General features: G+C 37.7%; 1 protein-coding gene across 2 annotated transcripts in view; it reads left to right on the plus strand.

Annotated features, from left to right (window-relative positions):
- The window catches only part of HMGCLL1 (3-hydroxy-3-methylglutaryl-CoA lyase like 1), an 88,484-nt gene that overhangs the window by 40,474 nt on the left and 22,268 nt on the right, over positions 1-25,742 (plus strand). For both annotated transcript variants that reach the window (XM_063330295.1, XM_063330297.1), the window contains exons 6-7: positions 6,716-6,779; positions 11,187-11,375. In XM_063330295.1, coding sequence (XP_063186365.1) covers positions 6,716-6,779; positions 11,187-11,375 — 253 coding nt within the window. The remainder of the gene's footprint in view (positions 1-6,715; positions 6,780-11,186; positions 11,376-25,742) is intronic.

The following is a 25,742-nucleotide window of genomic DNA, read 5'->3' on the forward strand; positions in this document are numbered from 1 at the left end:
ATTTGACTTACATCTGTGTTTGTATAGAATTCAAATACCGGTTGATATACTTGAAATATAGCAATATTTTTTTGCTATGACAAATAGATACCAAACAAATGATTGTATGCAATATTATTATTACTACCTTTTGTATTATGTTATAATAAAGGTTACAGGTTATGACATACATAATTCCTTGTTGATTATAGGAAATAATTATTGTTTTACTTTGATGCGAATACACAAGGGAAGACACAAAATAGTGGAAACTTAAAGAGAAAGAATTTATTTTTCTTATCTTTATCTTGTGCTAGTGCTATTTGGATTAATTTTAAAAAGCAATACATGTGGAAGAACACATCAGTTATATTTATATTTATTATATTTATATACTTTATAACAAGTAATTCTGGAAACTAATAATGAAATCTGTTTTGTTTATAAAAAAACATCCTGATTATCTGAAACTTCTAATTATCAAGACAATCTGGTCTTTATAATTCAGTTCCATAATACTCTTTATTTCTTTTATTACAGTTCTTAAATACCATAATTCAGGATATTTGGATGGCCTTACAATATTGTATTTTATATACCTAATTAGAAGTACCATGAGATAAACGCCAACAGTTCAGTTTTGCACAATTCTTTGCACAGTTTAAAGCTGTGTATGTTTTATGAATACAGATGGAAACTTTGATCTTGTATTTTCTGGTATTCTGGAATATTTAGTGCTGGAGTACATATGGTTTTTCACATTACTTTAAAACTACATTTTTAGACTACACTGTTTAGTTTAGCATAGCCACAATTACACTGATAGTAGCGTGATGTATACCGTTATCACTTCTTTAGATAGTAAAACCAATTTAACACCTTCATATCACTGTGAGTGAGTCTACATTTGGATTATGAGAACAACAAAATGTAGATGAACATTTAATAGACTTGGAAGCAACACATTTTAGTGTGGGAATGGTAAACAAGTTTACAGGGTTACACTGTATTCAGCCAGCTGGTCACGGTCCCCTGGAGAAGTTGGAGAAGCCGGAGAAGCGGAGATTGCTGGGATGTGGGGACTTGGTGCATTTCTCTGTACTGAGGACAGGTTAAGGACATCTACTTTTGGATGTAGGAGCCATTGTACTAACTCTATCATACTGGATTTTTGCAGTAAGAGGGGAGATTTTCCTTAGGAATAACTTTATACCAACTTTTACCTATTTGTTGTGTGTCTGCAGATAGAAAATTATTAGTAGGCCAGAAGAGCTGCTTTTTTTTTTTTTTTCCTTAAAAAAAAAGCAATACCTGTGGGAAGTAAAAATGATCCCTGTTTCTTCTTAAAGGGTAGTGGAAAATTAGACTTGAAATGTTAGTATGAAATTATAAGGTAACAATACAGTGTGCTTGCTATTATGTTACTGATTGCTCCATGGATAATTCGATATAGTTATTGAAATTTAAGTGGTTAAGTGGCCCTTCATTATAGGGCCCTTCATTGAGCAGTTATTTTCTAGAACATAGTTCAAAATTTAATGGTGTTTTCTGGGCATTCTAAAAGTAATAACGAATATTATTACTGGAGGATTTCACTTTGAATAGCATATATATTACTTGCAACTGGGCACTAAATACGTGGAGACGTTGTTGTTTCATTTTTTTTTAAATCAAATGTGAGAAAAAAAAAATCTGGCCATATTTACACATTCTGGGCTTGGCTTGGAGAGTCTGTTTCTGGAAGAATCTCCTTTCCCTCCTCTCTTCTTTGTATTTCCTCTCTCCTTACAGTAAAGATTGCCTGTTTTTAACAAATGGCTTCCTTTCCAGAGAGACAGAATATATCAACCTTAATATTATGAATTCACCAAATGATAGGCATATACATTTTAGCACGAACATCCAATAAAAATAAATACATCTGCAGTGAACATGGTAAATTATATGCGAACTTACACTATAATAATAAACAGGAAACAGCAGCATCTGAGTCTGCAACTGGCTTCTCAGGAGGCTCCATGCTTCCAGCTGTGGTAGCAGCTGTGGATCTGGCTCTGGAACTCTTGCTGAAACAAGCTGACAAAGGGCTGATTACAACATGGAGTTCAGTTTCTGCTTGGATTCATTTTCCTTTTAACACACTTTAGTTATGAAAAGTTTGCTCATTTACCCTGTTTGCGGTTTTATATCCTGCACTTCACAGTCATTGGGCTGGTGTGGTGATTATCACCATTCCTAGTGACCTTGATCGTGGGGACTTTATACTGTCTATACCATTTGTGGAACATTCCAATTTGGTTTTGGCTTACTGGAAGAAATTGAAAACTCTCTTCCTCTTCCTTCTCCCTCCCCATCCCCAGAGGCTGCTCAACATTTTTGTCCAAAATATTACACAGTAAAGTTGTTGGGTTGGGTTTTTTTTAATTGTTTTTGTATGCATAGAAAATTATTTAGGAGAAGACCAAACAATACTCACCTGCAGTAAAATCTGTAGAGCAGGCAAGGTACTGGGTAAACTCTGCCAGGTGAAAAAAGTACAGAACTCCTTTTTATCACTTTTTATTAAAGGGAGGAAATCTGATTTCACAGAACTAAAGGGAGCAAAACAGCATTTACCCGTGTGTTCCTAAAGCAGCTGTATAGATACATTTACTTACTGCACGTCCTTTTCTGGACCTCTGGTTGCATGGGCTCTTTTCTTGATTGCATGCTAAAGAGGTAGTTAAACTACTAAAATGTCTGGCCTTGATTCCGCAAAGATTTAAGCACATACTTAGAATTAAACACTTCCATTGCAGAGTCTGCTTTGTGAACTCCCAGATATTTTGCTTCTGCTCTCATACTGTGAAGTGTCTCTGGTGAATATACTGAGACCAAGACAGTCTTTTTCATTACAAAGTCTTTTTTTTTCTTTCATTCTTGCCATCTTTTTAGAAAACAGCTGTATTCTCCGACTTAATTGAATCCCCAAATTAAATCCCAGTTGCCTCTGTAACTCGTTGCTCAAACTCTTCCCTCTTTTTCCCTCTGCTGTTTTCTTCACATAGGATCTTGCTTTTTCTCCTAAGGAAAAACAAAGTATGCTCTTCCTTCTGTCCTCTTCTGCCTCCCCTCCCCAAATCCTTCTTCCTCTTCTCCCTCCCCTCCCCAAATCCTTTCTCTTTCTCCTCTGCTGTCAGAGCACCAGGAGTTTCTTGTCTATTTTCCTTCAGTACCCCTTCCACTTGCCCCAGTGACCCCATGTTCTGTTCTTCCTCTTATTTCTCCCCTTCTTTATTCTCTTTCTTAACCTCTCACTATCTTCTGGTTCTTCTCTGCTGCAATATAAGCAAGCATTTGCCTCTTAAAAATTGCATCTTTGACCCTACTTGATTCTTCATATCATATCTCATCGCCTATCTCTTCTTCATTCCTAAGCTCCTTGAAGGCGCTGTTTATAATTACTGTCTGGAGACCCTCTTCTGTGATTCCCTCCTATAACTCCTACACTTTGGCTTCTGTTCCTTGCTTGCAACTGCAACAGCTCTCACCAAACTCCCCAATGACAAGATCTCAGAAACAGTAGTCTGTCCTCATTCTTCTTGACTTGTCAGTAGTGTTTGCTGCAGTTGACCAGAGTCTTCTTTAAACTTACGTCTTTTGTTGCTCTCTGAGGCTCTGTCTTGTTAATTTTCTTTCTAAGCAGTTCTTCAGCATGTTATTCAAAGCTGTCTCCAATTTCAGAGTTGTGAGTGGAGGTCTTGGGGCTCTGCTTTGGCTGGATTCTCTTGTGCTTTTAATGCCTTATGGGTTATTTCATACACAAAAAAGAAAGTGTAACAACCAAACGTTATCTACAAGATAACAGGTCTACCTTCCTATCAAAACCTACTTCTTCTCACTTAAGCTTATTAAGTGAGAAGATGCAATTACAAAGCATCCCAGCCGGTGCTGCCTTAAATGTAGATGTCTTGGCAAATGCTCAGACCAGACACATGATTATCTTCCCTCTTTCACATAGACATGCATATTTTCTCCTTTCATATGCAAGGCTCTCTGTACCCCTTCTAGCTGTACTCAGCCCTCGCCTGCATCTGTTCCAGCTTGCATTACTTTTTCTACAAATGACTCAAATTGTATCTCTTATTTCCAATAAGAATATAGCAAGACCTTGTCAAATGGAATTAATATTTTATGTTCTCTATTAAAAATGCTTATAGAGGTTTGGAGTGCATTTTACTCTTTTACAGCCTCATTTTAAGCATTTTGCTTTCTTTGTCACTGCCATCAACTGAGTCCCATTTCTATTGCTCCTGTCCTTTCTCCATGGAATCCCAGTGCATTTTTTTTTTTGTATTGACAGTACCAAGAAGTGTAACGTTTTCACCACATCTCTACTTTTTATGCCAATTCATTAAAAGAAAATATTAGATAAAATTCTGTCAAGCTCAGCCTTGATGAACTCTACTGAAAAACAGTTCTTTCATTCTCCACAGGACTTTGTTCTCTCTCTGGTAGGAGGTTCTTTACCTGTCAAATTCTTTCAGTAATCCCTATTTTCTGCAGTTTAATATTGAATATCAGCTGCCCAGATAGATTACATCTATCATATTTTCCTTGTTTAAAATGTCAGTCTAGTCACAATGGTGTAAGCATGCAGAGAGTTCATAATCTCAAACAGATTTGTACATTGTAGTAGGCAGATTCCTCAGGTCACCACATACTTTCATACCCCAGCAGGCCCAGCTGAATTATGTGAGCTCAGGCGAGTTTCTGCTTGCTGGTGTGAACCACAGGGAGTATTCCCTTGTTCTCTAGATACCTTTTGGCCTGCTTTTACTTTTGTTTGCCCTACTCCATTCCAGATGTCATTTTATCACTACCAAATGCACGTCTTCTTGATCTAACATATGTAGCCATTAGGAACATGTAAAGATATATATAATTAAAGGGAACATGTGCGTATACGTAGTGCATGTTTTGCATTTACTTTGTATTTAGTACTGTTCTTGCTTACTTCATAATAAATGCTGTAGCTGATGTTGCAAAATAATTTCAGTAAAAATCTGTGTATTCACTAGCTCTAGGCACTGCAGTGTTATATAAAAAGCAGTCTTCTGGGTCTGAAATTTTTCATGCTTGGTTTCATTTGAAAAACAGTGTATGCGTTAAAAAAAATTAAGGAAATTATCCTGAATTGTTTTTGAGTTCTGTGTCACTGAAAAGCAGGGCAGTATTTAACTGTTAACAGTAGCTACTTTTTTTTACTTTTAATGTAGATAAGAAGATTCAGAATTTTGAAACTTAAAAAGTGACATCTAAATTGGGGGTGATATTTAATGAAGTCTATGGCCAAGTTTCAAAAACCTGGTTTTCATAATGACATACAGCTAATTGAAATCATGCCTAGTAGGCATCTGGACTAAAATTATAAGCAGGATGTAATGGACCCAACCATTTTTGCGGAAACAAAATTAATTTCCACTTCTTTGTCAGGGCTAATCAAGTTCTTTTTAGGTTCAAGGTTTGCTTCATTCTTACTGCTGTTTCCAGTGTGCCAACACCGTGCCTTCATATAAGGGATGGAGTATGTTCTGTGTGTTAAAATGTTGACTTTTTTTTACAATTTGTTTTTGCCTGTTACTCACCCTAATTTCACATTCTATCAATCAGTTTCTCCTTCAACTGCAAAGAAACAATACATCCTTTACCCTACGGACCTTGACTACATACAAACTGACATCTGTTCAATCCCGTTTGCATTATACAGTGTATAATTTTACATTATATCCTTCAGTGTTGAGGGAAAGGGAATGATGGGGGATTAATGAAGGCTGTTGTTCTTCTATTAAGCAGTTGAGCAACCTCCCACTGGGACTGGGGCTCTGCCTGCCTCTGAATCTGTTGTAAATCCCTCTACAGCTACACTTATTTTGTTTTTGAATGGCTGTTTCTGGTTAGTTTAATCCTATTCCTAATCAATTTAAGATAAACAATTAGAAGTTTAATTGGAATTTCATGGCTCTTAATTGTCATTAAAAAAAGGAAATTTAAACCAAATTCTATGCTAACACAGCATTAAGAGTGAACAATGGAGGCTTGGTTGCGACTTTCAGTTTTTGTGCTTTGTGCAGCTGATAGCTGCTGAGAGACACAGTCTGGCTTCTCAGTTTCTTCTTGATACCTAAACTACAGCTTGCAATGGAACTATAACTCTTCTGGGACACTGGAACAGAAATGCCAGTACAGAGATCGAGGGTGGAAGCTACCCCATTCACCACAATCTAATGACTTACGAGATGGTGGGGTTGTTGTAAGTTGCTTGCGTCCACATGTTGCTCTCTATGATCTGGGTAGCTAGTACAAGGAAGAAAGTGATATCTTCCTCTGAATACCTTGTGTGGGCCAGGCAAGGAAAAACTTGAGCTGGCTCTTACAACTTCAGAAGGAAATACCAAGAAAATTTGAAGTCTCCTGCAGCAGCATTAGCTTGGCTGCTTTGCCAGTCCTTTACAACTTGTGACATACTTTGAGCATAAATAAAGCTATAAATCTCTGTTCTGTGATTTAAAAAGAAAATTGATAAACCTGCTGTTTTCATCTGCTGCAATTTTACCCTTTCATTCAAATATTTATTCTACGTTGGCTGGCTTAAATATTCAAAATTATATTTAACCTTTATTTTTTATGTAACATGGGTGGATACAGATATGCATATATAAAACAGAAGTATATTTATGTGTTCTTTTTATTCCAGGTATGTGTCGTGTGCATTGGGATGCCCGTATGAAGGAAACATCATACCAGCTAAAGTGGCAGAAGTAAGAGTGAATTTATGGCTTGCCTTTTTAATGAATCAAAAATACATTTTAAAATGTCTATAGGTAGTGTTCTCTATTTAATCCTAAAAAGTCTTTAATGGATAAAATTTAAGGAAAACAAACACAAAACATAGTATATTATGATTGTTACCAGTTATGAGGAAAAATACCATGTGCTATTTCCTCCAACAAGAAGGTAAGGAAATGCTTAAGGAAATAGACTCAAGCATATATGTCAGTGGCCTATGTTGTATGAGATGATTTCCAGCACAACTTCTTGCAGAGGGTATCTGCTTTTAAATCTGTTTTATGCTGGCATAAGCATAAAATATGCTGTCAGCTGGTAGAGCCAACGTTGTGCTTCTGGTGAGTGTCGTGTGATTGACACGTGAACCAAAACTCATCTTCAACATGATTTCCTACTGCTCAACTTGCTCTGCTGCTGTGGGGGGAATAAGCTACACCTTCCCTCACCAGCCCCTTTTCCCATTTAGGATAAAGGAGAAGAAGGACGATGTCTTAGTCCAGCCTTTTTTTTCCAGCAGAAAAAGAGATGAGTGAAACACAAGTGTTTAATTTTGCAGGAAGGCAAAGAGGGCACGAAAGCTGAAATGGACAGTAGAAAAGAAAGTGGAGAGAATTCAGGAAGCACAAGGCAGAACATGTTGGCCTTCCTCCTGGAGAAAGACGCGTCTTCTTTGTTACACTTAATCACCTACTTTTGGTGATGTAGCAGAATCTCCAAACCACTTTTTTTTTTCCTTTGTAGCACTAACAGCTAGTCAACATTTTTCTGATGTATTGTGTTCTGCGTTTGTGGCTTTCAGGTCCTGTTGTCCTGCATCTTCCAGTAGACATTCCAGATGGAATTTATGATAATACTTCTCCCACAGCAGCCACATGCACTCACGCTCTTTGAAAAAAATCACTAAATTGGAAGGTGCTCAGTACTTCTAAATTAATTGGGTTTAATATGAAGTGAAAGTTAGAAGTGACACAGCTTTAGTTGGAGCGGTGATGACAGATTCAGCTGTGCTGTTGGTAAATTGCTTACTGCAATATCGTGTTCCCCAACAGGCTTCTTTCCATGTGTTGCTTGTTTTTTAACTACTCTCCTTGCACAGAAGAGCTCCTTTTCAGTTTGCCAGCGGGAGTGCTACTTAATGTTCCAAACCTGCAAAGTTTTATTTGCACAGATATTTTATTTTCTGTCTTCATCCTAATAAGTGTCTTCTTGTTTACCTCTGCACCATTGTGTATGTGTTTAAGAATAAAAGCTGCCTCATTTGTTATTGAGGCCCTGATTCAGCAAGCACTGATGTTTATATAGAAGCATCGGATTAGCTGTTAATGGATTTTACATAAATAACATGCACTCATCCTTTGCTGTATCAGAATTATCAAAATTACTGGCCGTGTTGCTAAACGCTTTCAAAGAGCTGCTACTCTCGTCATCGTCTTTCTCGGGATGGAAGTGTGTGACTCCCTTGACAGCGCATTGCAATCAGCAGCTCTGATTGAAAGGTTTAGACTTGTTTCTTCTGCAGTCAGCGACAGTGATAATTTTTTTTTTTTAAGTGAAAGATCTTTTAACTGAAGCAAAACCAATTAGGAGAGGTGGCTTTTTAACCAGACTACATGCATTTCTAGCTTACTAGATACATAACTGTTTCACAAATACTTATCTAATGAGCGCAAACTTCAGATGTCTTCAGACTTCTAGAATCCATCTGGTACATCCGTATGGTTCCCTATTTAAAAAAAACCCAATGATACCTATTAAAATAAACTACATCTTTTATATCACACTGCTTTTTTTTTAAATGGAGTTGCTGTTTAACCATTCATCATCCCGTGGTTTGTGAATGTCCACCTTTAGGCAAACAAAGCTTGAAACTTGTTGGAAGCACCAGATAACATCCGTGAAGCTCGTCGTGTTATCCATTGTCTTCCCGACATATACTTGGCTGTTTTTATCTTTCTGCCCGCTTCTTTCTCTCCTTAGCTTCCTTTTAACCTAGAGCAGTGAATTCATTTAAGTATTACCCAGCATTCAGGCTGAGCAGGCTACAGAAAATGTGCCTATTCTTATTTGAATGCTATTGTATTATTACAAAGTTTCTCTTACAGCGCAAGGACTGCAGTTTTTATGTTGTTATTTGCTTAAAATAATCTGTAACTCAATTATGACCTTTTGTATTCAGTTTAAGAGTATAGTTTTAGATATTATTTCCAGCAGAATGATTGTTCACATGCCAAAGGGGTTGCAGTGTTGGGTCACCAGCTCCCATTTTGATCAATGCTCGGTGTCAGGGCAGTGCTCCCAAGGGGAGTAGCACAAGACTCATGCATAGTAAAACTGCTCAGTGGTGCAGAACACAACCCTGTTCAATCAACAAAGCGTCAAGCTCGTAATCACATTCTGATTGCACTGACAAAACAGTGTGTTCTCTTCTCCCCTACCCTCCTCCCAAAAATCCACATTGAAAACTTACAAAACTATAACTAATGGGCTGCCTCCTACTATGGTAGGATAGAAAATCCAAGATGAAAAACTCCCATTCAGCTTCCAAGCATGCACATTCTTCTTGACATTAAATATAGATCTCTTTTTAAGGGTCAATTTAAGGTTAGATCATGACAAGGCGGTGATGATGCTCAGCTTGTTAGCAGAGTTTCCCCGTCTCTTCTTTCATCTTTCGGAACTTTATTTTCAGAAGCTGAATGACCTAAGGACTGAGCATGGGAAAGAAGTAAATACAGGGTGATTTCTAACAGTTTATATAGTCTCTTTGTCATCACTGAAATGCTCATCTAGAAAAACTTCGAATCATGAATGAAAAAGAATATGAGAAAAAAAGTGCAGTCTGCTTCTTTTATCCTGATCTTAAAGAAAAATTGAAGTTTGGGGATTAACTAGAGGTAATCAACCACTAACTGCAGATATATTTTTTTTCTTACAACAGTAGTCCAGTTAAAACACCTGCCTGGTGTTGATGATATAAAAATGTGCTGCAAGATAGAATCTTTTTTGTAATCTGATGAATGTCCCTTTCGTACAGTGTATATTGAATTTATGTTGATGCAAAGCAGGGGCTCTTTGACTTTAAAGCACAAAGAGTTCTACTCTCTTTGCAATAGTCATAGCACTTCCAATCTTTAGGCAGAACGATTCAGACTACTTGAAGTTCTTTTTCAGCTGTTCTTTGAATTAAGTGAACAGCAATATTAATCCAGCACTTCCGAGACTGCTGGTGCAGCACTTTGTCAGCTTCCTCAGACATATTCACAGCAATCCCACTGATGAAGTTCTGGAATTGCTTTAGCAGCAGAGTGCAGTGCAACTGAAGATGTCTTGGAAAAGAGTCGTATTTTTTTCGTTTCTAAACAGTTAATTTCCAGATTGTGATTCCATTCCAGTGGAGTGGCCTTTCGGGATTGCTGATACGCAGTGGGGAATGGTAAAGGGGACAAACAAACATACTCAGCAACTGAAAATAAAGTGAAACCCTTCCCAAATAAATTCAACAAAACTAAGATGGAAAGATCTTACATTCAATTTCCAAAAGCAGTATTTTTGGTGCAACATAAATTTGTGCTTCGGAGTGTATGTCTCCATACAAACACTATGAAGCCAGACTTCAAATCTCTTACTCATGCAAAGAACACCTCAAAGACGTAATTCCAGAAACATTTAGGGCTCTACTTACATAAGTAAGAACTACTTGAATAGGGTTTTGTTTTGTGCTAAGAAAAATTTTAAAACTTAAAGACTAGAATGTTAAGTTACAGTTTTGCTTTGTTAGTATTTTAATATTTGATTTCATGAAAAGCAAACAAAATTAATATTAACTACAACATGTTAAAACGTCAGTTTTCATTGATGTTTTCAGTGCCAAGAAAAAGCAAAATCAGGCTTCTTGTTAATTATTTATTGTCTTAGTTCAGCCATGTGCTTGGCTCCGTGTAATAAGCAAACAAAAGGGCAGGTCTTTACCCTGCACAACTTGTAAGCTGAAAAGTACATGGAGAAAACCAAACAGCTGGGAAATCCCCAAAGAGAGGAAAATGTTGGGAAAGGGCTTGACAGAAACTTAATTCATACTGTAAAGTCTTGCTTATTTGGATTCTGTGGGAGACTCAAAAAGCAAGTTTTTGATGGATTTGACTTGGTTGGCTGTTCTGTGTACAGGAGCAGAACTATAAATTTAAAATAAGAGGATCTATGGGACGTTATTCTTGTGTGTCAGTTTTCAAGAATGAATAGTAAGTTTCTGATACATAGGTTCGCCTTGGTGAGTCGAACTCTGAAACCTGTACAGAAGTGTGTCCTTTCTAATGTATGTTCTTGATCCTATTTTATATTCTTTCATCTCGACCATTTCATGTTTCTCTGTTTCTAATCAGGTATCTAAGCGGCTGTACAGTATGGGCTGTTATGAGATCTCTCTGGGGGACACAATTGGTGTGGGGACTCCTGGAAGTATGAAAACAATGTTGGAAGCTGTTATGAAAGAAATTCCTCTGAGTGCGCTCGCTGTTCACTGTCATGACACATATGGCCAGGCGTTAGCCAATATTCTCACAGCCATACAGGTAACTCACGTTCTTATTTTATAGATCTGATATTAGTAGTCTTAGTTTAATTCAAATGCACAATTTAAAAAAAGTTACAGCCTTAAAGACATTACTAGAAAAGGGAAGAGGCACTCACTAAACTTTCAGAAAGTATTGCTCACACACTGAATTGTCTATTACTGCTATTGCTTTTGCAAGAAAATTTTAATTCTTATCTACTTATTGCATTCAATTCCATACAAAATCACGAAGAAACAGTGATGATTTTTATATTCCATTGATTTTGTATGAATGAGGGAGGTAAAATATAATTTTTTTTCTGATGTCTGTCTCAGAGTCCACTTTTCTTTTGAACATCTGTATGTTCGTTGTTCACGAAACTAAAATTTCTGTTTTACAGAGGTGTATAATATAAAATAGAACAATGCATAATTACATCTTGATTTCAGATGGATACATCTAAATTATTGGTAACTGTGTACACAGAGTGGTCTAGATAAGTTATTCACTGCTAATGTGCCTTCAGTATGCTTTTTTGTTTCTCAGTTATACCTTCCAAATAAGATGAGCAACAACTTTATATCCTATTTAATCTTCTTTCAAATCTGTGGCTAAATAATCAGACATAGTTAATTTCCATAAGAGTTATTTTTACCTTTGTGTTTTTAAGAATAGGGCACAATACAAGAAACAGACTACAAGTTCTAATGTAGTTTTTGTAAAGATACAATCTTGAAAGAATCATAATGTGTGCATGCATTCCTAAGGCAACCTATATTTACTAAATATTACAGAATCAAAAGCTGTTTACAAATTATCAGCCTTTATTGTTCTATTTTATACGTTATGGCATCTGCTTCTTTGCAATCGAGGCAGCCATTTTTAAGGTCAGTTTTCTTTGTCCCAACTTGTTATTTTGGCAGAGCTTATATTATGTTTTTTAGAAATAACAGCAATGTGTTAACAGAGTTAATGATACAAGCAACAAGAAGGAACCAGGAAATGTTTCATTATGGGAATATCTGCAGGTATTTGATTAAATACTGAATGACAAAATCTGTTAAAAAAGGTTCTAACTTTTACTCATGGTATTCACTTTGACCCTTACACACTTTTAGTGTTGCAAATGTGTGTGTATGTACCATGGGATAAATAAATTGCTAATTTCACAGTTAGCTTCAGTTGCAGATGTAATAGCTAAAAGCATGAAAACCCCTGAGCATGGGAGGAGTTCGTCGTAAAAATACTTGAAGCATTGTTTTTCAAGTCCTTCCTTAAAATAATGGCTGTCATGGTGCCTACTAAACGCTGAATGATGGCTATGCTTTGTTAACCCCAATATTTGTTGTAAGTGATTCTTGTTTCAGGTTTAGCTCCTGCTCCTATCTTTTTATTTACTTCTTAAATCAACTGAGTAATAGTTAAAGGGGGAAAAAAGCTCTTGGTTACCTAACATGCAGTTCAGGCTAATTAACATGTAAATTCAAGAGAGCAATAGACCTGAAAAAAAATCCCTATGCAGCCTTCTCAGATTTCTGGGAAGCCAAGGGTGCCTGAGACCCACCAGAAGACTTCCCTATGTGCTCAAGTTCTGCTACAGTGCATGTCTAAAGGTGTGGTGTTTTTGGCTGAGCTGAACTTGTCGTAGATTTTGCCAAAAGTCCTTGATGAAGCAGGCATTACACAGTCTCTCTGACTGGCTTTGTGCAAGCAGCTCCTTGGCTCGCTCTAAAGGTAGGTCCCCAGGCTCTTGGATCCTCAAACAGGGCCCGCAGGTCACAACAACCTCTCCTGTGTCTGGTCAAAGAAACCAGGCAGCTAGCAGTGAATTATAGCTAAGCAATGCTCTTTCTAAAACAGGACAACTTTTACCAGTTAGCCAGACAGTAAAGTGCCAAAGCCAGCGGATCAGAGTGCCCAGGTCACTTGTAGCCCCCGCTGTCAGGCTTGTCTGTGCTTTCCTCTCTGCCAAAGATACACGAATGGCAAAGTACTGGAGTCAGACCCCTTGTCTTCGACTCAGACGTTCATTTCATAGACCAGACTCTCCACAGACACAATTGCTTACCTTTCCTCCTTTATGGGGCTGTGCGACCGACACGATATTTCATCAGGAGTGAAATGTCTTTGAGGGGTTATAGAAATAATGGGCTACAGTTATTGTTTAAAAACAATTTTAAAAGAACATTAGGCAGGCAAATTACGCTCTTCCTAAGACATTGCAGACTACAGCCTCAGACTGAGTACTATTGTATTCTATATTGTATTTCCTAAGAATTAATGAATGACAGCTGGAAAGCCACAAATCACTCTGCACTAATTCAGGCATTGCTTCGATGGGAGATCTCCTAGGAGTGGAAAGAGGTGCTGGTGATTCAGTAAGTGATTTTTATACAGATCACATTGTTCCACGCAGGGTTATACTACCCAGAATATTTTCTTTTGTTTGGGGCTGATCCAAAGTCATCTAGAACTGACAGGCCGTATCTGTATAAGAAATTAGCAGGGAAGTAGTCTTGTAATTTTAGTATTTGGTTTTATGTGTGTTGTTTTAGCAAAAGGATAGGTAGTGAAAGATGGGAGAGAGATTAGCCAACTTTTAAAGGATAAGTAATTTTTCAAGTTGTTGAAGTGAATAATATAGGTAGAAAGCATTGCCTAGAGAAAGGAAATTCACTCTCTTTTATGAAGAGAAGCTGTGTAAAAATGTGAGGAACATGAAATTAAGTTTCAGAACAAAATAGTAAACATTTGAAGTAGAAACATGACTGGCTCTTGGTTAAATGGTTTAATATAAAAATATCAGAGTATACAATTTACCAAAGAGACAAATTCAGAAGGGAAGTGATGTGGCGATCTAGTTAGAGGTTGTGGTATTTTGAGTAAAATTACATATGTGGGTTAGCTAATGTGACAAACTCAAAATGTAGCTAAAAGAAGTAGTAAAACATTTATAGGAAATGGTTACAGACCTCCAAGGAAGGCTAAAAAGATGGGTCAGGAAACTTCTGTCCTGGAGAGGCCCCAATAAGGTAGACCGCTGGTCCGGGGAGATTTGAGTTACCTTGACAATTGACTCCCTTAGTGCGTACAGAATGGGTAAGAGAGGGGAAGTTTTTTAATGGAAGTGATACAGAACTCTTTTCTTGCATAGCTTGTGTAGTTGCCAGAAGTAGCTTTGTCTGTTTTCATAGCACATATCCGAACATGAGAAAGAATATGCTAAGAGGCAAAGAGGAGTTTTGGCCGGCAGTGGGGCCTCAATGAATGAAACAATCACATGGTAATCTCATAGAACTTGATCAAATTCAAATCGCTATCATAATTCGTTAATGTAAACTGATCCCTGCCCTACTGGGGCACACACTGGTTGTGTTCTGCACCTACCGGGATCAAAACAAGCATAAAACTCTAATGACTTACAGGGAGCAAGGATTTTTACCACTTTGTGTAATCATTTCCACCTTACTGGAAACAATGAGATGAATGAGATTAATTTCATTTGGCATATCATCACTTTTTATTAGTGCTTTCTTTTTCCAGAAAACAGGAATTTTGAAATAAAATCCACACTTTAGTACCAGAAACACAATTTAGCAAGGTTCTAATTAAACTTTAAAGGTTCAGACTGCAAAATCCAAACTTGTGAATAGAAGTTTTCATTGCAAACATTATAATATATCACCTTACAGAGAGTTTAAAACATTTAATAGTATTTCATTAATGTCTTTAAGATCTTTAAATTTTAAAGATGAAATAAACTGTCTTTTGTTTTGGTTTTTTAAATCCAAATAGAAATGACTGGCTGCTGATGGTCTTTCCTTCGTCACTTAAACTAAATAGATTGCAGCTCCTTTGGTGCAGGCTGGAGAGACTAATCAACTCGTGAATATTGTTGTGAATCCAGTTTACTTATGTTGTAAGAACTGGGTTCACAAAAAGGCACTCAGTGTTGATATGGCTAAGTTTTAAGTGCTAGAACCAGGAGAGGAATCTGAATGTAGATGCTGAAGTTCACAGTTTGTTAATTCAGAAGGATCATTGTGCTACAGGAATAGAGTTAACAGTGGCCAGCAGCCTGAAATGGCAGAGCCTAAGTTAAGCAGTTGAAAAAAGACTTGTGTTTAAAATTCCCTCCCCCATGATTCATGTGAGCTTACATGTGAAGCCTTAGATGACACGAATTTTCCACCCAAAATGAGCTCCTAGATGTAAATACCTAGCTTGTCCTTCTTTTTCAAATACAGCGTTGGCTGTTTGCGGGTGTTGATCTTGCCTCTAGTGACGGGCTGTCAAGACCCCTTTCAGCTGGTGGTTAAAGGCCATCTCTTTGTCCAAGAGCTGCTTGCTGCTAAGGAGCCTCGGTGGGGGCTCCCCATCCTTCACTTGGTGGTGGCTTCAAACCTGGAGCTGTTGTGCTTGGCCCCCGCCTAAGCAATTGCACTTGCTGCCAGTCTTGTACCTCCCTCATTCTCACCTGCTGGCTTGACTTACTGGCTTAGCCTCAGACCTGGCTGATCTGTGACTGATCCTGGTTGCTGTCTCCAGACCTGATCCTGACCTTGAATCGCTGGCTCAACTTCCTGGCTCTTTTTCGGCGAGGTTGCTGCTGCTCCCCGCCTAGCTGTGACTCTTGGCTCCTCTCTTGCCTTGCTCTATGAAACAGTCTGTCTTGCTGCTGCCTGAGACAGTCGAGTCTTTAGAGGAGGGACTAGCAACCAATATCTTGAGCTTTAAGGATGGCTCTGAATGGCAGGTGGTGGAATGGGTGCTGAGCTGGGAGATTGAGCAGCTGTGAGAGTTAGCAGGTCTCATGTGCTTTGATGTCGGAGTTCAGCTGGAGGCTTTGTCTTGCAGAGAGGCAAGATATTGCTACTCAGTTAAATCAAGAAAATGTTTCATGGTGTCCAGGTGTACACAAAGCCCTAACAGTTCTGCACTGGGAACTCTGTTGGGTCAAAAAAAGAGTCCAGAAATCAGCCTGAATAATTGGTGTCTGTGTCTGACAGAACTTAAACGTCTCTTTTAGGTGCCAGGATACTTTCACTGCCATTCTCCTCTGAAGTTTTCAGACCTGTATTTCTGTGACTAAATCACCTAAAAGAATATACCCACAATGATGAATTTCCAAGTAAATACAGAATCTGTAAGAATATTTCTGTAGTAGAAAACTCACTTAGCATTTGTATCCTGCAGTCAGTTCTTTCACCTTTGATTTATCCAGCTTATTTTAGTAGATGTCTGCAAGGATACAGGGCTCATGCTAGCTTATCCCGGTGAATGATGAGGAGGTACTGCTAGAAGCCATGCAAGTTAGAGTAGCTGAACAGAATAGAGAAGTGATAAAAAAGAATAATGGTAAACCAGCATGAAGGTATGGATAGCCATAGTGGGAGGCCGAATGGGAAGAAGGCAAATACATGTATATATGCATCACATTTAAATTGTTCTAGGGTTTCCATTGGTGATTTGTTACCTTTTTACTGAGTTACACATACAAACATATATACAGTCACAGTTTAATCTCTTGATTTAAAAAGAAGCAACAGGATAATTAGTTTTAGGTACAATTTTATGAAACTTTATGTCGTAAAAACTCATAAGCATTTTTCCTTTGGTTTAGTTTTCGTGAGCTTTATGTCCTGATTTCTTCTTTGGAGTTCATTTCTGAAGAGACACAAAGTTAAGCCCAGCAGATTTCTCCTGGATTTATGTTGAAATTCCCCCTTCTTCATAATTTTAATGCAAAACCATAGCTGGGCTGTGATCTTCTGGATGATTGCTTGGACAGGGCCACAAAATTAAGAGAGCTTTTAGAACTAGATGGGCTTTGTTCCAAAATGCTCTATTAGAAGAGAGCAACGAGGACATGATACAAGTAGAAATTAAACAGTAAAGCTAAAAACTCTTGGTTCCCTGATTTTCTATGAAACAACAATCAAAAAACCCACAGCATGCTGGGTAACAAAACAAAGACTTTGAGAGGGAACAAAAAAAGCAGGATTAACTCAAAAGCATAATTAATTCAGGTATGCACATTTATTTATGTGCTGACGTAAATGGTCACCATTTTGGAGGATCAAAATGTAGCACTGCTTTTTATCTGCCTACAGTCTAGGTTTAACCAACATCTGAATTCCTTCACTTTCTCCCTGTAAAATGGAGAACAAAGTGTATCCACAGGCCATGAATAAAGATTTAAATTCTTCTGTCCGGCCCCCACCTTTATCTACCATTGACTCCTGTGCATTATTTTCATCATTGGTATTTCAACAACAACTTCTTAATGACCATTGGTAGGATCATAAATTTGCTTATACATCTACATCTCTCAACTCCTGTCTATATCATTAACAACCTAAAATTGAACATTCAAGATGGTATCAAGAAAGAAAAAAATAAAGATGCCGTATCATTCTTTATTTATAAGAAATGCTCTCTTTTTACTTCCCCACAAAGCACAATCATTCAGAGCTATAGAGCAGTAGAATAAATTGACATTTCTTTTATAAGGTAGAGAAGATAGATAAACAGCCATGAAAATCTGTGAAGCCTTGCCATGTACGTATTGTGCTAGGCTTGAGCTAGGAATTTCCTATGTAATAGTAAATATGAACTTTCTAGTTGAGGAATGTAGTCTGGCTATATTTTTCTGTTGCTACACAAATCAAAAAATACTGGGTTTGGGGAGTTACATAGTAATTGAGGAAATGAACTTGTATGTAGTGGTCTGCCAAAGTTCTTGCTTGAATAATACATTTAATACCACTAGAATTTTGTTTTATTATCAGCAGTGTGTTGGGGTGCCCACTGCCTGGCAATGAAACTATTTACGTCTAAACTAATTTTTAACAGAGCAAAAATAGTCATGATAGTTTAGTTAAAAATTCGACACTGTACTACACACAGTCTTTTTAAAGCCAATAGGAAAGTATTGTATAAAATTAATGAGGTACAGGAGGCAGGAATCATAATATCTCGACTTGTCTTTTCTTGATTTGACATGTCACTGTGCACACCACTTTTCTTCGATTTTTTTATGTGTAAAACAGGAATAAGGCTCATCTCTTTTACTTTGTGAAATGCTAAAAAAAATCTACAGAGGAAGAGCATCGGACAAGTACAAATTATTTTCATGAAGTCTAGATTTCAAATTTATTTTTGAAATTGAAGTTTAGAAACTGAATAGATTTTAAGTTTGGTATAGAATGTAATTTTTGAGATTGAAAAAGCTAAGGTATATGACTGAGCAAGTGATCAAAATACAAACATGCCCAATCAAATTATCTGAGTTCTGTAACACTCCATTTCCTTTCCCCTGCACAGCCTGGCACTCTGAAGAATTTATGTAGCACAAGGTGAGGGCAGGAAAGATTTGCGTATGAAGCATGCACATATTTTGGGATCTTGAAAAACTGTTAATATTTTTGCATTCCTGTTTTGAGAGACGCTTAGAAATGGAGAGGTTTCAGCAGACCTCGCAAGTTTACTTTCCTTTCCTGTTTACAAAGATACGCTAGGAAACTGCAGAAGATTTAACAGAGATCTCCAGAAACTAATTTCAAGGTTCAGATAGGGAAACATTAGAAAACACAGCTTGACTGAGAATAACTGTACAGGATTCAGGAAGGGCTGGTCATGCTTCAGTATTTCGCTGGAATTCTTTGAGGTAGTCACTGCCAAAGAAGACAAAGGATATACAGTGGCCATCATATGCTTTGATTTTTCAGAAAACAATTTACAGTGTTCTGCACTGAAAGTTAATATTAAGGCGTGGAGGTGTGTAATAAGTGGAAAGTTGGCTAAATGGCAGGAAACAAATGGAGTTATGAAACGGAATTTCTTCAAGCTGGAAAGCACCCATCAGCAGGGTTGTGGAAGTATTGGCCTGCGCGTCCCAGGTTTTCCTGCTTAAATGAGTGATTCACGATACCATAATGCTCATGGTGAGGGCAATTTTTCTAACTTGTAGAAATTAAACTTTTCAAATTTTAGATTTCCATGGTAAGAAACACGATAACTAGCATAATTTGTAAATGTAAATCTATGTAATACTCTAAAACATGCAAAAGAAAAATGTTGGGATCAAACGTAAGAGCATAAGAATACACATAATTTTAGGTAAAGCAAGAGCTTATTTATTACAACATACCTGTCCTTCTAAGGAAGGCTTTCCTAGTGCTTTCTACTTTTGGATTTCTATAGGAACTAATTTATCCTAGGCGCTTCCCAGGTATTTTCTGGGTTTGAAAGCATAAACAATACCTTTGAATTATGTGTCAGCAAACTGAAAGAGCTGTTAGCAATAACACAAAATTCTTTAGAAAACATCAGTTCGTGCGCTTTATTCCTGTTTGCTTTTATTCCCTTTTCCTCATAGAAACAACATAGCACTTAGGTAAAGCTAGCAATTAAAAATCTCAGACGGTTGAGGTGAAAGAATATGTGATATTTGGAAAGAAAAGAGTGAGTAAATTGTTTAAGATTGAAAGCTGACAGGACAGAGGTGATTAACTCTGTGTATTTAAAAGCAGATAAGTTAGCGAAAAAATGGCAGGTGAATTGTGAAAAGGTACCAGACTGCAAGGTTTCTGTGAAGAAAACTTAAAAAGAGGGTGTGTGCTTTAGGGAAGTAGAAAAACGCTTGCGTTTTGTCAAATAATATTGCTACTATGAGCAGTCAGCTAGTTACTTTTGTAAGTGAAAAAACATACTGCACAAATGAATAAATCAGACCTACATATGGGAAGAAAATGAAAACATAGGCATTCATACTGAAAATGTGAGATGTTTTCCAGTATTTTCTCTGTTCTTTTTTTTTTTTTTTTTTGCCTTTTTATAGGTACTGGTTTTACATTGTTGCCTGTAATTTCAGCAAAATAAGAAAGTGAGCAAATGAACAGGCAGTACCACTCCTGCTCTTTTCTCAGTTCAGTACAAAAGAAGTAGCAACCCTGTTTTTATTGCTCTCTGCTCCTTTTTGCAGGATGTGCATAGTATGCAATTTCTGAGGAGCTTAAAGTTTTTGATCTTTCTCCCTATGCTTCAGAAAAACTTGATAGCCTGATAGTTCACAAATAAATTCCTCATTGCTGTTATGGCAACTGTTACACTATTAATTAAAAAAAAAAAAAAAAGGTTAAACAGTAGACTTTGTTTAAAGATTTTTATTTTTTGAACTTTTTAGGATAGCAAAGGGAACATATTTGTTATTCTATACTGAAATAGCAGACAGAGTTCCTGAGGCAAAGATGTATTTACATGCATATACCAATAGGTAGCCTGTATGGTTTTGTGTTTTCTTAGTTTAGATTAAACTTAGTATATTTTAAATGATTAACAGACAATAAAAATCTCCATAGTTCTAGCTGCCTGCAATATGATGACTGAATTTCAGAAGCTTTCAACCCTAGTTACTGAACCAACAAACCTCAAGTCTAAGCCTGTTTCAGGATACTAATCAGACCAAGAGATCCTTCATCACTTATAGATTGTTCTCATCTCCAAATTCCCTTACTAGCGCTGACTGGGAGCAGTACACACGACTTCCCTTTGGCTTACAATCAAACCTCAACTGTCTTTTAAACCATCTTTAAACCTTGAATTTCTCATGCAAATCTACACATCTCTCTCTATATCTCTGCAAATTCATATAGATCCATCACCCTAGGTCTAAATGGAATATGAATGGAGAAATCACCACAGCAACTAGAGAAATAAAATCCAAAGGGGTTTTAGTTTTCTATCTTAAAGCCAAAGATAATTTCAGTACTAATAGCATTGAAGCTGTGGATTTATAGAAAGAATGAAATTGGGCCAAATATTCTATACTGGTTTTTTTTTTCTGTGCTTACGTACTTCTACTTTTTTCTTGGAATGCTGTTTTATTACAGCTTTCCTAATCACATCTTAAATGCTTTCATTTCTGAGTTTCCTGTCCTGTAAGTGGTGTTCATTTGCACATTTCATTCTTCAGTGTCAGTGGTACATTCCAATTTCAGATTCATTGATCATTTTCTGATTCATTAAATCTAGAACCATTTGGGCCATACTGATTTGGTTGACCAGTACCTAAAAGGCATTCTAGTACTGCTTTCATTACTGTGCATCTTTCTCTTCTTGTGAATGCACTTCTCCCCATGCAAAAATAAACACATTCAGAGAATTTACTTTAAATGATTCCTTGGTCTTCATTGGATTCTGTTCTGCTGCATCTTTCTTTAGCTGTCATATCTGGAACTCTAGTTTGTAAAAGGGAAAGGAATTAGTATTAACAGAATACCAGAAGACAATTCTGTCGTATTTCACCTTTTGCCAGCTAATAAGAGGCTTGCAAAGTTGTGCTTGCAAACAAGGCTCGCAGAAAATAACATAGAATATAATTTAGATACAATCCTAGCAGATTATAGGTGCATTTGAGGATAATACTCCATAGAGACTGTTAGTGTCTACCTCCCCTCTCCTTTGTTCTCCTTTGCAATGCCTTTTTGCCATTCTTTGCAATGCCTTTTTGCCATTTTTTGCCTCTGTCAGTGCTTAAGCAGAGTAAATATCCTGCTGGCAACTCACTGGCAAGGAGGGAGAATGATGTGGATAGATACTGTGCTCCTACATTCACCTAGTCCTAATATTTACCGTGGCACTTACGTTAATTTTTTCCTCTCTCACTATTTTCCTAGTCATTGTTTGATAGTTTTAAGTCCACATGGCCAGAGCAATAGTCTTTTTACAGACCTTCTTTTATCATCCCAACTTTGTCTTGTTTAACTTGACTATTTAAATGGCTAAGAGTCAGCATCATCCAGTTCTGAAGTGGACTGGGCAGTAATCCAGCTCTTTCTGTTAGAGACAGACATTCATTTTTTTTGACTAGAAACAAATTACTTCCAAATGCTGGAAATGTAAGAAGACTTTTCAAAAAAGGTTTTCAGGTGTTTATAGAACAAATTAGTATAAAATAGTTTTCAAAATGCTAAGCCCAATTTAAAATAAATATTTAGTACTTTTAGGAGTTGTGAAAATATAGCACTAGAAAGCTGAAGTCACTGATCTGTAGCATGAACAAAAATGGTGAGGGCACACTGGTGTCAAATTCCCTGTGCATATTTTTATTGTGCCTCAACTGGATTGCATGCATAAAAAGGTCGTATTTTGGTGTTTTTTTTTTTTTTAACATGAGACCACGTGGCTGGCTGTAGGTTTGATGAGATGACTGCCTGTAGCATAGCAATCAGAAATTGAACTTATAACTGTTATTTTACAACAGTTTTTTACTCAATTCCTGAAAATCAGTGTTTAGGTTATCAAGATGACTGGAAAATTAAGAGTTTTCATTAGTCTGAAGGTTGATTTTGTGCCTCATGCAGCATTACATAGGCACTCTCTCATTCATAGAAAGACAAGCTCTCCAGAGCTTTTGGTTTTATGGTGTCTTGCTTGTCTCTCACACACCTTCCAACTTTCACAACAAATGAAATGGGATTTCCACAGATAAGTATCCTACACAACTGGCTCATCTCAGAACTGCTCCATCCTTGCAGGGCCATCCCATTCTCCCTTCTCAGCACCCTTCCTACAGGGTGCGTTTCTTCATTGATTTCTATCTCATCAGCTGTCACATGAATTTTAGATAGGAGACTGCAGGTCTGAATTGACTTTGCACTCCTACAGCTGCTATATCACTCCTTGAAAGGGTTCCCAGTCTCAGCACCTCCTGGCCTCTCTGACACTAAGGCCAATTGATAAGAAAAGCTTGTATCCATAAAATCAAATTCTTACCCTCCAAAACAATGTCAGCACTTCCAGACTGCCACCTATGAATGGTCCCTAAATGGTGCTCATTCCCAGACTGTGACAGAAACTGTTGGGTGGAGCATACAAAACTGTGCCAGGGACTGTGGGCAAGAGTCACACACAGTGGGCAACCGAGTTCCAGTCCCGACACCATCTGGTTTATTGGTCACATGTATATTTATAGCCACAAAAGAGCACAAGTTCCTGTGTATTAACAGCACAGAAGAGAGATTTTTGCTGTCATTCCTAGTGGCCATTCAAGGATGTCTCCAGAGCCAAGATTTCAGAGGTTCTGGTCAGCTCTGAGTGTGCTGCTGGTGTCCATGGGGATTTCACTGCGGAGCTGTTTCAGGTCTTCCTTAGACATCTGTACACTGCCTCCATCTCTGTTGCTAAGGTGGGACTCCCCACATTACACGTCTTTGATTCAAGGCATGGGGGCATGAGAACTTGAGGAATCCTCACTGTTTACTATCATGACACATTTAGGTGTGCCTGTAAGTTGTTCTGCAAAGCTGAACTGTTTTCGCTGTTTTTCCGGAACACTGTAGTTCAGGGCAGATATCCATCCCAAAGGTTATCAGCTTGATTAATAAAAGATTGGCAAAGCTCTAAGCAGTTTATCATAGGATCTGAATATGGAAAGTGTTTGCTAGAGTTTGTAACTGACATGGCTAACATGCCAGTTTAAATTAAATTTCTAGTTTAAACACACCACAAAAATCAGTGCCTATACGTAAAAACAGTCAACTAAAACACATTCTACATTAATACCAGGTTTATGTTCATTAGACCACCTATTCATTCCTGTGATTAAGATGTACTTATGATAATGATTCTAGGATACATGGTTTTACATACTTTCTAATCTAGAACTTACGAGTATGCCAGTAGCTCTGTATCTAGCTTTGTGTTTTCAGCTAGTCTTCTTGGTTGACTGCAGTGCACTCTTATTCATTTCTCTTTCCCTTTATTTTGTGCTTACCAGATGCACACTAAAAAGATATGTCGTGCAGTGACAGAAACAACGTACAATATTTCAACATAATTCTAAAAACAATTGTGAAAGAAAAATTTCAAAAGTTTGGTGAGCATACAATTATTTTAAGTACCTTTAAAAACAGATTTTTATTCTGGATTTAATTCCTCATTTGGTTTTCGTGGTATTTGGAAAATAAACTATTACATAAGAGTTGCTTGACTTGTTTTTAGAAATTCTCCCTATAATCATATTGCACTTTAATGAGGCTGTGACTCTTTATACATCAGCTAGAAGAAGATAGAATCATAGAATCAAAGGGTTGGAAGGGACGTCTGGAGGTCATCTAGTCCAACCCCCTGCCAGAGCAGGGTCACCCAGAGCAGGTTGCACAGGAATGTGTCCAGGCGGGTTTGGAATGTCTCCAGAGTTGGAGACTCCACCACCTCTCTGGGCAGCCTGTTCCAGTGCTCTGCCACCCTCAAAGGAAAGAAGTTCCTCCTCATGTTTAGGTGGAACTTCCTATGCTCAAGTTTGTGCCCATTACCTCTTGTCCTGTCCCCGGGCACCACTGAAAAGAGCCTGGCCCCATCCTCCTGACACCCACCCTTTAAGTATTTATAAGTGTTGATAAGCTCCCCCCTCAGCCGTCTTTTTTCCAGACTAAAAAGACCCAAATCCCTCAGTCTTTCTTCATAAGAGAGGTGTTCGAGTCCCCTAATCATCTTGGTAGCTCTCTGCTGCACCCTCTCCAGCAGTTCCCTGTCCCTCTTGAACTGGGGAGCCCAGAACTAGGCTTTTAGACATGTCTATTTTTCTACTTGATGGAAAAGACTCCCCTTTCCTTTTTACTCCGAAGTAGTTTTTTTTTAAAGTTTAACGGCAAATGTGAAATAAGTACAGAATCACGACAGTGCTTCCCACTTGGAAATGATTGTTTCTTCTCATTACCTTTTGTTATTTGTGAGTGTGTCTATTCTAGGTCCTGCCTGAAAAAGAGGGTGTTCCATGGAACCTGACTTTCAGACCCAAGCAAGGGTCAGAAGAGTTTGCCATGGCAGGAAAAGTCCTGGGAAATCACAAATCTCAGTGTCTCCAGTAGGGAAGCACAGTGTTTACAGGATGATGCTCCCTTCCTTTTTGGGCAGCTATGCAGACAGCTGTGTTGAGGGGGTGGAACTAAACTTCTGGCCATTCTTGCATATTTATGGCTCCTCAGAACCAATTTTGTTATCATCCAGCAAACAATGAAGGGGGGAGAGTTACATCCTGTTGTTGAGATACATCAGGTGGCTTTAAACAAACTCTCTGGGTGTTTTCTAAGGTAAAGTAAACTGCAGCAAATCTGGAGGTACTATGAGCAGAAAGACTGAAGTTCCTGAACTCACTCTAAATGAGTGTGTTGGGTGGATCTTTGTAGCTGCATGAGAACAAGTAACTGTTCACGTAAGTGGAATAAGTTGAAGATGAGTCTTCAGTTAAGACAGAAACCAAAGCTGATGCAGTACTTAAAGTATGACAATCATCTTTTCTTTCTGTGCTGTGCAGAAGCAACACTGAACCAGTCTCCTGAGTCAATTCATTTGACATTTATCTTTTTTTGTTTTGAAATA

Source organism: Chroicocephalus ridibundus, chromosome 3, assembly GCF_963924245.1.
Source record: "Chroicocephalus ridibundus chromosome 3, bChrRid1.1, whole genome shotgun sequence".
NCBI lineage: Eukaryota > Metazoa > Chordata > Aves > Charadriiformes > Laridae > Chroicocephalus > Chroicocephalus ridibundus.